The 14,050-nt window shown below is 41.1% G+C and overlaps 1 protein-coding gene across 1 annotated transcript; it reads left to right on the top strand.

Annotated features, from left to right (window-relative positions):
* Positions 1–6,620: 6,620 nt before the first annotated feature.
* Positions 6,621–13,475, top strand: LOC114020052 (doublesex- and mab-3-related transcription factor 2). Its single transcript, XM_037906825.2, has 3 exons — positions 6,621–7,254; positions 9,061–9,166; positions 12,200–13,475. The coding sequence occupies exons 1-3, from the start codon at positions 6,946–6,948 to the stop codon at positions 12,955–12,957; spliced, it is 1,173 nt and encodes a 390-aa protein (XP_037762753.1). The 5' UTR covers positions 6,621–6,945; the 3' UTR covers positions 12,958–13,475.
* Positions 13,476–14,050: the final 575 nt, after the last annotated feature.

Raw genomic sequence — 14,050 nt, 5'->3', positions numbered from 1 at the left:
AATGTTTGAATAATAGTGAATGGAGCATTCCTCTTTCTGTACTTTCTCAAGAAAATGTGTTTTGTAGAAGTAGATCAGTTGTTAGTGTTTGAATTGATTTTGCATAATTAAACATGATACATTAAAATGTTTTGTTCTGTACTTAAGTTTTGAAGCTTGTACATTTATAAATAATTAGTCTAGGCAACTTTCAAACGTTCCAAAGAACAATTCTATATAACAAACCAGCCTACAATGCTATTTAGTCTTGGAAATGTTGCTTCTGCAGTCTTTGAATGCTATTATAGAAGTGAAAAATAAGAAGGCAAGATAAACAGTCTTCCATTTCTTCTGTTTGGTATATGTGCTAACAATCTTTTGCTAAATGAGAGCTTTAAAGGAACTAAATTCAACTGCAAAATCACTTTACTTTTTAAAAATGTAGTAAACTAACAGTTCAAATGGTTTATAGCACTCGTGGAAGGTGTTTGGGGAGCTACAAATGGGGAGCATTATTTTGAATTGCCAAGAGGAAAAGGTAAAAACTTGTTTTCCTATAGCGAATAACTTGCTGTACTGCACAATATTGGCCAGATTTTTAAAAGATCTGAGTACCCAGTACAACAATTGGAACTGCTGCATGCTGAGGACTTCTGAAAATCTGGACATTTCTTTTAAGAATCTACATGAGAGCTGAGTTCTTTTGAAAATCAGGCCGTCTGATTAGAATTGCCAATAACACCCATAAAACAAGGTTATCTGTAGTTTTTACATTAAGATTAAAGGCTATATTAAGCAGTGACAACATACAAACAGTGTAGAATACAGTTTTAAGCATTGTTACAAATATTTTTCATAATTCACCCTCCATGTTGTATTTCACTCTTTAAAACACAGAAGCAAGGTAGACTGCAGCACATTTCGTTCGTTTGCAAAGCACTGTCACTGGAGATTTACAACACTCGCTCTGGTACACTTGTCAAGGAGAAACTTTTGTCATGGCTGCCTACTCTTCTTTGCTTCATTTGGGTGGGGGAAATCACACAGAATGATTTCCCCGCCCCCACCCCCTGTGGTACTATGGAACAGGTATAATGAGGCATAAATATGAGCAAACTCTTGTCTTTCAGAAATGTAGCACCATCCTGGCTTTTGAACTCCAAGCCTGAAAAAAAATACTTAGCCCTGATCTAAATCACAATGAAGTCAGCTTGAATCATTCATTTGACTTCAGTAGACTTTGAATCAGGCCCTTAGCTAAATTTCCATTAGAAAAAATCTAAAAAGGAACTAGGCCAGTTATGTGACCAGCCAGCTTTCTGTAGACCAACAGCAAGTGTCCTGCTGACCATGATTTGGGAAGCTTTTGATTAGAGCTTCCTCCAAGTAGTCCAAGGAGAGAAGAATTTCCATTAATTTTTCCCAGTATCTGCTGTAGCGCATTCCAGGTCACAGCCATGCAGGTTGGACTGCTCAGAATGGCTCCCCACCAGATTCATAGTGATCTCATCACCAGACAGGAGGCTGGAGAAGAAAGTCAATAGAGACAGCCACAGTTGGAGAGACAGTTAAGTGTATGGTAGATAAAATTTTTTTAAATAAAATGGGCCAAATTCTCCTGGCACTTAGTAGGGTGCTATTTCCACTGAAATCAATGGAGATTGCACCCATATACCTGCACATAAAATATGACCCAATACACATTCTGGATATGTTAGCAATCTTGCCACATGGGGCTTGAACCTGCTTCTATTGAGTCCATGGGAGTTTACCCAGGTATATCTGTGGGAGTGGTACTATGCTCCTATTTATCTTTATTTTTATTCCCTTCCATTCATTCACAGTGAGGTTATTTGTTGACAAGACTCTTTCGTTCTAAACCACTTAATTTTTGGACAGCTTACCCCCTGGTACTGACATTTCTCATGCTTAGTCTCATCCCAAAGGTGAACTACTTAACATACATATTTTATTTAGGAAACATTTGTACACAATCCCACCAATTGCTTTTGTGTTATCTGAGAAAACACATTTAGTTTTTCCACACTTTCAGGAAGTTTATTCAGCATTTCCTTTGTGCTCACTATTATACTAAAAATCAGGGTAAATTGGTAAGAGATCCACAGTGAATGACTCTTTAGCTGACAATGGGGATTATCTGGAGATGTCATGGCATTGGTTCTGCCTTCCATTTTACCCTCACCTGACCCTCTTTTACTCAAAGAAAGAAAAGCTCATTGTAATTGGTATTTTAACACAGTAGGTTTAAAAGGTTCCTCGCCAAATCACTGCAATTCCAAATTTAATATAAACAAGTTTTCTTCTGATTTTTTTTTTAAATTAATCCACTGCTAGGAATAATGAAACCAGTTTCAGCAGGATGGAATGGTTTGGACAAGACAAATCACTAAAAGGCCCTTCCAATCCAAATAATTCTATGATTTTTATTGGTTTATGTTGGAGCTGAAACTGCACAAATGCTGGTCAAGTTAACAGAACTTAATTTTTTTTAATCTATGGCACAGCACCCGCAATCCTTCCACAAGCAAAGCTACCATGGACCGCAGTGGGAATTGCGGGCATGAAACACGCTTTCAGGATCATTATGTTTCTATGCATTTTTAGGATCAAATCTTCCATTGTGTGCACATTTCTGTACCTGCACTTTTGAAGATGTGGCTCTTAATATTTGACATGTTTCATTTTCTCCTACAAACCACTGTCATTCTGTAATGAATGAAATGCTAATGATTGTTTACGTACTGTGGGAGATAAGTTAAAATTACAGCCTTGATGCTTCAAACCTTACTCACACAAGTAGCTTTCTCTGGAACAACTTGTAAGAGTATAAAGGCAATTGATGTGAGTTTAAGCTATGCAAGACTGGGCTCCAAGTTTTGTACAAAAGTGTCTGTGACATTGTCCAAAAGCTCAGAATATCGTAAATTTGCTTCTGCATTTTCTGTAGGAGGTTTGGGGTAAGAAAAACAACTTTGCATTCAGCAAACATATGTAAAAATAATTTATCACTGTTTAAGTACCATGTATTAAGAGTAGACTGCAAGATGTTAACATTCTGCAGTGTCAGTTTTGCTTCTGGACTAAGGCATGCTTTCATATGACAGTGCCTAGAATGGGGGAACATTAACTCTTTCCAATTTAAAGAAAAAATAGACTCAGAATGTAGGTTTCTTCCTCTTCTTGGAATTAGATGCAGACTATAGAAAGCCCAGGAAGAATATACCTGTTTTTTCCACATTAATGAGTAGTTAATTTTGAACAGTAATCCAGCTAACTGAAGAACTATTTAATTGCCGACCAATGAAGTCAACAGTTTGCTGGAAAAATTTCTACCTCCCCTTTAAAAAAATAATTTCAATGACTGAACCATTTATAATGTGAAAAATACCTACTTTGGAACAGCGGAAACTTTAATTAAATCATTCTTCATAGGCAAATCTCTCTGGTTTTCCTATTTTTCAGAAAGTATTTTAACTACTGCAATGTTAGCATTAGTCACAGAGCTATGCCAGTGTTGTGTCTGCCAAAATGTTTTGAGAGGGATCCAAACTTAAGGGAAGGTCTTGTGGAATCTATTCTTAAAATCAGAGCATCACTAAACATCTTAGTTCACCATAGTCCTTCATTAGAGCAATGATTTCATCACATAAGGCCACACGGTGGAACTCTCCCTCACCTGGCTGAGCACGACTCACACAAGCAGCTATACTGGTTTCAATGGGACTATGGGTATGTCTACACACTGCAAACACAGGGTGTGACTGCAGTTTAGTAGACATACCCAAGCTATTTTTAATCTAGCTCGCTTGGGTACCAGAGTAGTGAAGCAGGGTTTTAAATATTGATGGGGTGTGAAGTGCAGCATGGGAGAAAGCACAAAGGTTCTTGTTTTGAAAATTTAACTAAATGGGGGAATCATGCCACCTTCTTATCTTACTTACCCCAGTGTAACTAAATATGCTTGGATAGTCTCCAAATTCTGGAGTTATTCTGGTTATAATTGGGTAGACTGAGAGCAGAATTTGCCTCTTAGGACATCTTGGAGTCTTTTTCCAGTGAGAATAATTTCCACTTCCTTAAACTTTCTGACTTAGAATCTTTATCACTGGTGCCATTTTGATTTAATGACAGTATTATTACCCTACTGCACTCCTCCTTCAGAGTAAAAAATCCTTCCTGTTCTTAGTCTTAACTTCCAGTCTGGCTCTCTCCAGGTGAGCACAGCCCTAGTGCCAAGGGCTATAAGAAAACAAATGACTGTGCCTGTCCAAAAGGGATATTATAAGTAGAGATGTGGGAGGGGGAAAATCATATATGTACATAAAGTAAATTGCAAAATATGGCACAGATGGGTCTTGACAGCAGAAATGTTAGTATATGACAGCATACTGTGTAAGAGAATGAGCAACAAGGGACATTTTGTTTAACTTTGGGGAAAGTCACAAGTCATAGTGCAGCACAGTTTCATAAAAGTTAGAGATGGAAAAGACCTATTTACCCTACTAGTCATCCAATCCATCTGCTTACCAATGCAGGTTTGTTTCCTGTATATTGTTCAGTGTTTTGTTCTGTATAGTTTCAAAAATCCCATGTGTTGGATATCTGTTGGAACTCAGGAGACAATACTCCCTATCACAAATTCATAGTCAGGAGCCTTTTTCTGATACAGTCAAGCTCTTTTTTTTTTTCTTTTCTTTTCTTAATTTTATCCCACTGCTCCTAGTTACACCAGTGCATTACATCAAATAACTCCTCTTCATCCTTTAAGAGGGGCACCTCAGAGCTCATAGCCCAGGGAGTGGAGGTGGGGGGCTCTGGTAGCTTTAAAGCAGCTTTGTGCATTTCCAATCCTGAGCTGGCCTGCAGTCTCTAGTGTAATTTAGACAGCCCTGAAAGTCCATCTTGAAATTTTAGCAGATCTTTCTCGTGCAGGGTATGTGACATTACAGTACCATAAACAGAAATTGCTAAGCATCCACCTTCTGAAAATCAGACCCCCTTCAAACAGTGTTTCAAATTGGAAACCTAAAAAATTGTAAAAAGAACGGGGAGTACTTGTGGCACCTTAGAGACTAACAGATATGCTCAAACAAATCTGTTAGTCTCTAAAGTGCCACAAGTACTCCTCGTTCTTTTTGCTGATACAGACTAACACGGCTACTACTCTGAAACCTAAAAAACTGTGGCACTCAAAATTACTAGTTACTTTTTAAAACACGGGCTATTAATTCTCACAGCCCCCCTGTGATAAATGTATAATCTCCACTGGCCCATAGAAAAATGGAAGCATGGGGATTAAATGATTTGCACATCACACATGGAGACACTGTCACGCCTGGAGTTAAAAACTGGACAACTGGCTCCCACTTCTGTGCTCATACCACACCTCTCTCACACACAGCAAAATGTAACGTGTAAAGATGTGTGTGCAGCTGGATCTGGCCAGCTGAAAGATGACTGAGGAATTAAAAAGATCTAAGTCTCAGATGACAAGGTGGGAGAGGCAATATCCTTTATAGAACCGATTTCTGTTGGTGAAAGAGACAAGCTTTTGATCTACACAGATCTCTTCTTCAACAATGCAAACAGACGCACAGCTTGATCAATCTCAAAACACCACTGAATGTACTACATTTCAGACTCTCAGCTAGGCTGACCACAAGCCAGCCTTTCATCTAGACAGATTTGTTCTGTTAGGTGGCCAGATGAAGGAGACATTTGTTGGAGAAGGGGCGAGGGGGAAGTTGCTTAGAATGCTCCTGCTTTGCCCAGGTTTCTAACTTTATTTGGATTTTAAGTAACTGTTCTGAACTTCTAGGTTCTCATTAGGGAGTTTACTATTACACTCCAATGCTTTTTTCTAAAAAACTATAAAAATAGTTGCTCATAATTCTTGGAAAGAAGAAACAAATCAGCCTATTTTACTCCATCCTAATACTGCTGATTTATACTGTAACAGCAGGCAGGTGGTAATAAAAATCAAGTGTGCTGTGGCACCTACAGAGTGCAGGGAGCCTGTGTTCCAATAGGAGGGGATTCCTAGGTTTTGGAAGACAGTTAAGAACTGAGCCCTTCCTCTTTCCAAGCAGGAAAGAGCTGAATCCTGGAGCTGCCAATGCACTCTGGGGAGTTGACAAAAAAGGGAAATGGGATAAAAACACCACATCACCTGTGGGAGAACACTTTTCACACAACCATCACTCTACATCAGACCAATCAGTCCTCACCTTCAAAGACAACCAGCACAACACTTTCAAGAGATGAGCCTGGAAGTTTAAAGAAACTGTGCTAGACGCTACAAACCATGGACTGAATAGAAACACTGGACTTACCTCTTATTGCCACGATCTATAACCCACTAACAACCCCCACCCCCAGTTACCTTTTCCCCTCCCCTCTCTTCCTCCCCCCCCATGACTAGAACCAATGGGCCCTACTTTTGCAAAACAATTTGCTCAAATCTTGTATTGCGCAGTGACCCTCTGAGGTAGTGTCCCAGACCTGAAGCAGAGCTCTGGGCAGCTGCAAAGCTGGTCTTGCTCACCCTCAGAAGTTGGTCCAACACAAGCGACCAGCTCACCTACCTGGCGTGGCTAAGGCAGCAGAGGGGGGGTGCAGGTGTCTGCCAAGGGGCCGGGCTGAGGGCTCCCTGCCCCGAGGGAGGCACTGCCGCCCGCTCCGCCGGTGCTGCCCGCCCCCCGGCCTCGGAGGGGGAGGCCGCTGACGTCAAGCTCTAGCGCGGGCCTGCCTGGCCCGTCATTAAAGGCTGGGCCGAGCCGGGGGCATGGCCGGAGCCGCGGAGCAGCCGCGGGAAGCTCAAGGAGCAGGCGGTGCCAATGCCAGCCCGGCTGTAGAGGGGAGCAGCCGCTGCAGGAGCGGGGACGCCCCATCCCGCTGAAGTTAGTGCCTGAGCCAGCCCGGGCTGGGGCTGCCGCGGCGAGCCGGATGCCGCCCGGGGAGCAGGAGAAAGGGCGGCGCAGCGGCTCCCCGGCCCAGCCGCCGCCCCAGCACGGGGCCAGGGCAGGGACGGGCGGCAGCCGGCCGCCGCCCCCGCTCGCGGCCGCGGGCCGGCGCTCGTGCCGGGTGCCCAAGTGCGCGCGCTGCAGGAACCACGGCGTGGTGTCCGGCCTGAAGGGCCACAAGCGGCTGTGCCGGTGGCGGGACTGCGCCTGCGCCGCCTGCCGCCTGGTGCTGGAGCGGCAGCGCGTGACGGCCGCGCAGGTGGCGCTGCGGCGGCAGCAGCGCGCCGGCCAGGTGAGCCCGGGGCGGCCCCGCGCGCCGCCGAGGCAGGGCTGCGGGGGGGGTAGAGTCCGGGAGGGGGTGGTAAATCTCCCACCTGGTGAGGTAAATGTGGTATTGAGAGTTGTTCTGTTAAAGGACTCAGGCGAGCTGGGTTCTGTTCCTGGCTTAGCCACGGGCCCGGTGTGCCTCAGTTTCCCTCTCTGTAAAATGGGGATAGATACTGGTGCTGCCCTCCTGTGTAAAGTGGTTTGAGTTCGATGGATGAAACGCACTGGGTAAGAGTTAGCATTGCATTAGCAGTAGCTCTACCCCTGGCCCCGGCTTGGTTCAGTTTTGTACAGCCTTGCCCTTGGGGCCCTGGCTGAAGCTTTATTACATTTTAGGATGATAGAGGTTAATTAACATTTTATTGGATTTGTTAAATATTCCTGCAAATTTGAAAACTGGATAAATGCTCACCGTATAATACACTACTTCAGCTCCTACCATAAATCCGTATTTAGCTACCTAAACAAGTAGCCAGGTTTTCAAGTGCCAAACACCCACCAACTCCACTGACTTCAGTGGGTGTTCAGCACTCTTGATAACGGATCCAGGTACTTAGATGCCCAAATATGGATGTCAGAACCTAAATGTATTATGAAATACTTAGCTCTTACATAGCACTTTTCATCAGTAGATCACAAAGGACTTTACAAAGTATCATTATCTTTCCCTTAGACTTTTGTTCTTAAACATCTTGGCGTAGGTATTTCTTACTATTTAATTGCTTTACTTAGGCTTCAAGAAAATGGAGCTCTGGGTTAAGCTCAAAAGCGTGTCTCTATTACCAACAGAAGTTGGTCCAATAAAAGATATTACCTCACCCACCTTGTCTCAGGGTATTCAGTATGAACTGTAGGAACAGGACCCTTTAATGCTGCTGTGTGTATATAAAAATAGTACTGTTAATGCATTATTTCTGTAGAATTAGACTGCAGCCCCAAACAATTCAGGGTTGAAGTCTCAGTTCCTCTGTAATTATCCTAATATTAAAGGACTGAGGGAAGTACCAATAGGCCAGCCTGACAAGCGCTTTCCAAAAGAACTTGCAATCCTATAGGAAAAGGAAATGTAGATTGTGATGTTCTGAACACTCTCCTGTTGGATGAAATCATGGTGCAGTAGCAAGTCTGCTTTTTATTGGCAGAATCCTGTTGTAATTCCTTAGTGGGGTAAAGGAAGATGGAGTAATGGACAAAAGTTATTTCCCTTTCTTAAATTGGCAACAGAATGAGTGTTTATTCAGGTAGCTAGATTAAGTTTCCGATCTCTAACAAGCATTACATTTAACAAGGTTGAATGCATACTCAGTATTCACAAAATAGAATCCTAACATTTTTTTTCGCCATTTGGAGTGATATTTTCCCCCGCCCTTCAAAATACTTTCAATATTCTTGCTATACTGACTTTAGTAGTATCTTAGTAATGAAAACATAAGCCCTCAATCAACACTTAAAACTTAGTTCAATATGGCTATGATGCTCAGGGGTGTGAAAAATCCACACTGCTGACTGAAGTAGCTAGCCCAATCTAGCCTCTGCTGTAGGCACAGCTAGGTTGATGGAAGAATGTTTCCATCAACCTAGCTACAATCACTAATGGTAGTGTAGTTCCTACAGCCATGGAAAAACCCCTTCCATTGCTGTAGGCTGCATTAGGGGGTGTGCAGTATAGCTACAATGGCGTAGCCATGTCACTGTGGCACCCAAAGTATAGACATGGCCTAAAATGGATTGCGTGGTTTATCTTATTTTCTCTTTCCATGACTCGGCACAGGTTAAGAAAGATGAAGATGAACATTCTCTGCTATCAACCAGTTGCAGATTAAACTATCAGCACTATCCCAAGAATACCAGCACCTGGGCCAAAAGCATACTGGCAGGTAAGGATCTGTCTATCTATGGCCTCAACTTGGCAAGATACTTATGCCTAACTTGAAGCATCTGAGTAGTCCCATTGAATTCCACAGGACTGCTCTTGTGTTTAAAGTTAGACATGTAGTTAAGCACGTTGCTGAATCAGGATTTTTTTTTTAAACAAATGCACATCAACACAAAAGTCCTTCCTATATCTGTTTTATTTACACTAAATCAATATGACAGGGATATGTTGATTTTAATTTTAGCACACTTATTTAGGACTAGATTGTGATACTTACTCATGTAGAGTAGTACCCTACTTCAGAGAGGCGGCCTGTAGTGTAAGATAGATACTCAGCAATCTGGCCCTTAATGATACAACTCACAAAAATTTTTAAAAATTACATGGCTGCTGTGTCCCCAGTTAAATAATCTGTAGTTTGATATTTGATTAAATTCTGTTGTATTTCTTCACTACTCCTGCAAATGTGAAAACCAGATGACCTACTGAACATATGAGTATAGTACACTAGTTAGGCTCCTACAGTAAATCTGTATTTAGCTACCTAAACAAGTAGCCAGGTTTTCAAGTGCTGAACACCCACCACCTCCATTGTCATCAGTGGTTGCATTACACTTCTACATTCTCCTTTTGTGACACTGTCCATCTAGGGTGACGAGACGTCCTGATAGTTGTTTGTCCCACGTCCCGACCGATGTATGGTCGGGACGGCATTTGTCCCAATATTTTGCTTTGGAGGCACTCCGGCTTTTTTTTTTTTTTTTTTAAACCTTGGGGTGGCAAAAAACCTAGAGCTGGCCCTGGGAGGGGGCGGGCGGGCGTGAGCCTGCGGCTGCCCCCCCATGTGTCCCGATATTTTGTTCTTGTCATCTGGTCACCCTATAGCCATCCCAAAATAGCCTCTGTAACAGTTGGCCTTTGGAATTTCAAGAAGGATGCTCTCTGTCTCAAGGTAGAGTACATCCCCATATTTCAGTTGAGGAACAGATTTAAGCTAAAATTAAACATGTTACTATTAAACCAAAACAAGTGCCCAGTCCAGTTAAACTGGTGCAAATATGTGTAGACAAGGCCAAAAGTGCAAAATTTTGACAGTATGGGCAATCGAACATTAGAACAGACTAGCAAGGGGTGTCATGGATTCAGTCATTTGAAATCTTTAAATCAAGACTGAATGTATCTAAAAAGATATGCCCTAGTTCAACCACATTGTACTTGGCTTGATGAAGGAATTATGAGGTGAAATTCTATGGCCTGTGTTATGAAGGTCAGATTAGAATATCATAATGGTCCCTTTTAGTCTTAAAGTGTGTGAATTGAATGGGGATTAGGCATAGAACTGGGCGAAATTCTCAAAAAAATCTTTCATAGAAAAATGTGGGTTTTTTCAGGGCCCAAAACTATCAGATTGACAGTTTTGGTTGTATTGTATTTATTTATTTTTTTGGAACAAGTCAACATTTCATTTAGACTTCATTTTGAAAAAGTAGAAATGTTTTGTTTCAACTCTGATTTGAAATAGCATTTAAAAAAGAAACCCAACAACAACACACCATGGGAAAAAAAGGGAAGACACCTGAAATAGCTGAATTGAAACGAAAAAACTTGGGGGGAAAAGTGTTTTGAATTAATGAAAAATCTGAGTTTTTGATTTAATGAAAAAAATTAAATTGTTTTGATTTGAATTGGATTGGATTTCTTTGGGGGATTCATTCAGCCCCTGAACTGAAAAATTCATTATTTTTTCATTTTGACTTAGGAAGAAACTTTCCCTTTTGGGTATGTTTATTCTATAAGTGTCTTCTGAAGCAGATGGTCCTGGGCACTGTAAAAGACAGGATACCGGACTATACAGAGCACTGGTCTGATCCGTTACAATAATTCCTATGTTCCTAAGATATTGTCAGTGATGGACGTAATAGGGTCACAGGCAAGAAGCTATGTTACCTGCATTGCCCGGAGTGAGAATGCTCAGGCCCTATGTTTGTAAAGCCCCTTGTACATTTTATAGCACTGAATAGTTATTTAAATTTTAATCGTAACGCAAAGGTGTAGTTCCACTTAAACATAAAATCCTAGCCTTGCTAGTAAATGTTTTGCAAATAGAGGACGAGGATCATGACTTATGAGGAGAGGCTGAGGGAACTGGGGTTATTTAGTCTGCAGAAGAGAAGAGTGAGGGGGGATTTGATAGCAGCCTTCAACTACCTGAAGCGGGGGGTTCCAAAGAGGATGGAGCTAGGCTGTTCTCAGTGGTGGCAGATTACAGAACAAGAAGCAATGGTCTCAAACTGCAGTGGGGGAGGTCTAGATTGGATATTAGGAAAAACTATTTCGCTAGGACTGTGGTGAAGCACTAGAATGGGTTACCTCGGGAGGTGGTGGAATCTCCATCCTTAGAGGTTTTTAAGGCCCAGCTTGACAAAGCCCTGGCTGGGATGATTTAGTTGGGGTTGGTCCTGCTTTGAGCAGGGGGTTGTACTAGATGACCTCCTGAGGTCTCTTCCAACCCTAATTTCTATGATTCTATGACTGCTAATGATCAAAAATATGTGTTTCTACTTTCTAATTTTCATCTTTGATAGTCCAGACTAGTGAGAGGGTTAGACAAGTTATCTCTTACACGATCCATGTAAGAATGAAGTCAAATCTATGTGACTGTTTTTTAAATTAATAAAAACCTTTCAACAGATATTTCTAGGAGGCACTAAAATAATTAGTCCATTAAGATAAGTTCTTAGTCTATGGGACAGCATGGTGTACCAGACAGAGCACTGGACTAAGAATTAGGAACCTGGGCAAGTTACTTTCCTTCTCTGCATTTTCCCTCTCATCCTTGGTCTAACTGGACAAGTCAGACAGTAAACTCTTCCAGGCAGGGTCCAGGGATGTCTGTTACTACATGTTTGCACAGCATCTAACACAAAGGGGCCCTGATCTTAGCTAGGACCTACAGTACACTACAGTAATGTACAAATAATTGATGATGATAATGATAAGAGTACTAATGGAAGCTTTTCATTTGTTCTCCTAGGGTATAAACCTCCTTCACAGGAAACCCAAGTCCTCTTTTCTAACCTGAGTGAGAGAATGAGAAAACGAAGAACATTTGCAGATAAAGAGCTGGAATACATAATGCTGGAGAGAGAACTTAAGCAGAGAGATCTAAAGGAATTAGCTGTAGCTCAAAGTCTACAAAGACCAAATGAAGACTTTTTACCAGGCACAGAAACAAACCCATTTAGGATTGGACACAGCCAGCTTTGTGACTCAACATATTTTAACCACAATTTGATAAATGTTTGGTTTCCTTTGATACATTCAAGCACTATGCTTTATCAGACTAGAGATTTTTTCCTGCCAAATGTAACTACTTTTACATCAGGTCAAATCGAAAGTAACCTTTTACAGAAATATACCTTTACTAAGAATGCAGAGAAATATGCACAAGTGTGTAAGGAGCTGGCTCAGGCCAATAGTTTATCCAAAGAACTTGGATCCTTTCAGAGCGATTTGAGGTTGAAGGCAACAAAAACACAAGCAAGTTTTGAAAATAGTAAAGAACATTTTGTGACCAACCAGAAGCAGGGCATTGGCTCAGAAGGTTTTATCTTACAAAATGATCCTTCCATACCAGAAAAACAGCATGTGAGCCAACATGTGAAAAATAAGTGTTCTGTGGCAAAGGAGAACCTCAGACACTTAGCTAGAATATCCCAAGAGTGTTATTCAGAAACGAAAATTAAAAATCAGAGTTTGTCATTTTCAGTGGAATCCTTGTTAAAAGTCTAAACAGGTATTCAGAGCCCAGTTCTACTTCTTTGGAATTCAATGACAAAATCTTACTGACTCAGTGTATCAACTGTGTGCCTGATTCTCTAACCCTTTCTCACATGAGTAGGCCCATTGACTTGAGTCTGATCATCATGCTCCCAATGAAGTCAATGCAAAACATCCAATCTTTAGTTGGAGTCCAAATGGGACTACTTGTGAGAGTAGCAAGGTCAGGCTCAATGTTGAAGATATTATGTTTTTTCTTTACTTTACTCGCAGTCAGCACTCTGAATCTATGTAATATTATTTTATGAGTCTGTTATTCTAACAATGTATGTTTGTATATAAAATAGTCGTAGTTTTAATTTCTTTATTTAAAATATTATCAAAATATATAGAACTACTGTAGATTTTGTAATTTTAAACTAAACATGTATTGGGGTAGTATTTTGGCTTTTTAAAAATTACTTGTTAGTGCATGTATTTTGCAAGACAGTGTAAATGGGTGTGTTTTGCATACTGAATAAAAGTGATAAGATTTCATTTTGTGGAAATGGAAAACCAGTTTATTTGAATAAAATGGGCTTAGTTGATACAAAGGCTTAATTTGTTGATGTATTATGATACAAGGGCACATTTTTACACCATTGTTCCAGATTTTAGGGCATCATTCAGTTGTCACATTGGTATAAGCCAGGACTAAAGTCCATTGAAAAGAGTCCCATTGATTTTTAGTGAGCTTAAATGATCAGTGAATCAAACCCTAAAATACATACAAAAAAAAAAAAAATTCAGCACTTGCTCTGTTTTCAGCATACCTAATAGAATATTCAAGCAAACAAAATAATGTAATCATATTTAATATATACGCTCTCTGGCTTGACTGTACAAGACAGATTCTGGGCCACATCCTCAGCTGCTATGCACACAGATGAAATCTCTAACATCCTAATAGCAGCCTAATAGATATTTACAGGCAGAATTTGGTCCCAAACTGGAGGGAGTATGCTACAGGGTGATGTGCCCTTGGGGAGAGGAAAAGACTTGCCAATCGCTTCAGATATCCATGCTCACTCCTCCCACAGGGCCACATTATGCCATTGATTAACTA

This window comes from Chelonia mydas, chromosome 8 (genome assembly GCF_015237465.2).
Source record: "Chelonia mydas isolate rCheMyd1 chromosome 8, rCheMyd1.pri.v2, whole genome shotgun sequence".
Lineage (NCBI taxonomy): Eukaryota > Metazoa > Chordata > Testudines > Cheloniidae > Chelonia > Chelonia mydas.
Note: the sequence above shows the minus strand (reverse complement) of the source record. Positions and strands in the feature narration are given on the sequence as shown.

Coding starts and splice junctions, on each gene's coding strand:
- LOC114020052 (XM_037906825.2), top strand. CDS start 6,946: ATGCCGCCCGGGGAGCAGGAGAAAGGGCGGCGCAGCGGCTCCCCGGCC. Junction 7,255..9,060: donor GGCAGCAGCGCGCCGGCCAG/GTGAGCCCGGGG, acceptor GACTCGGCACAG/GTTAAGAAAGATGAAGATGA. Junction 9,167..12,199: donor GGCCAAAAGCATACTGGCAG/GTAAGGATCTGT, acceptor TTGTTCTCCTAG/GGTATAAACCTCCTTCACAG.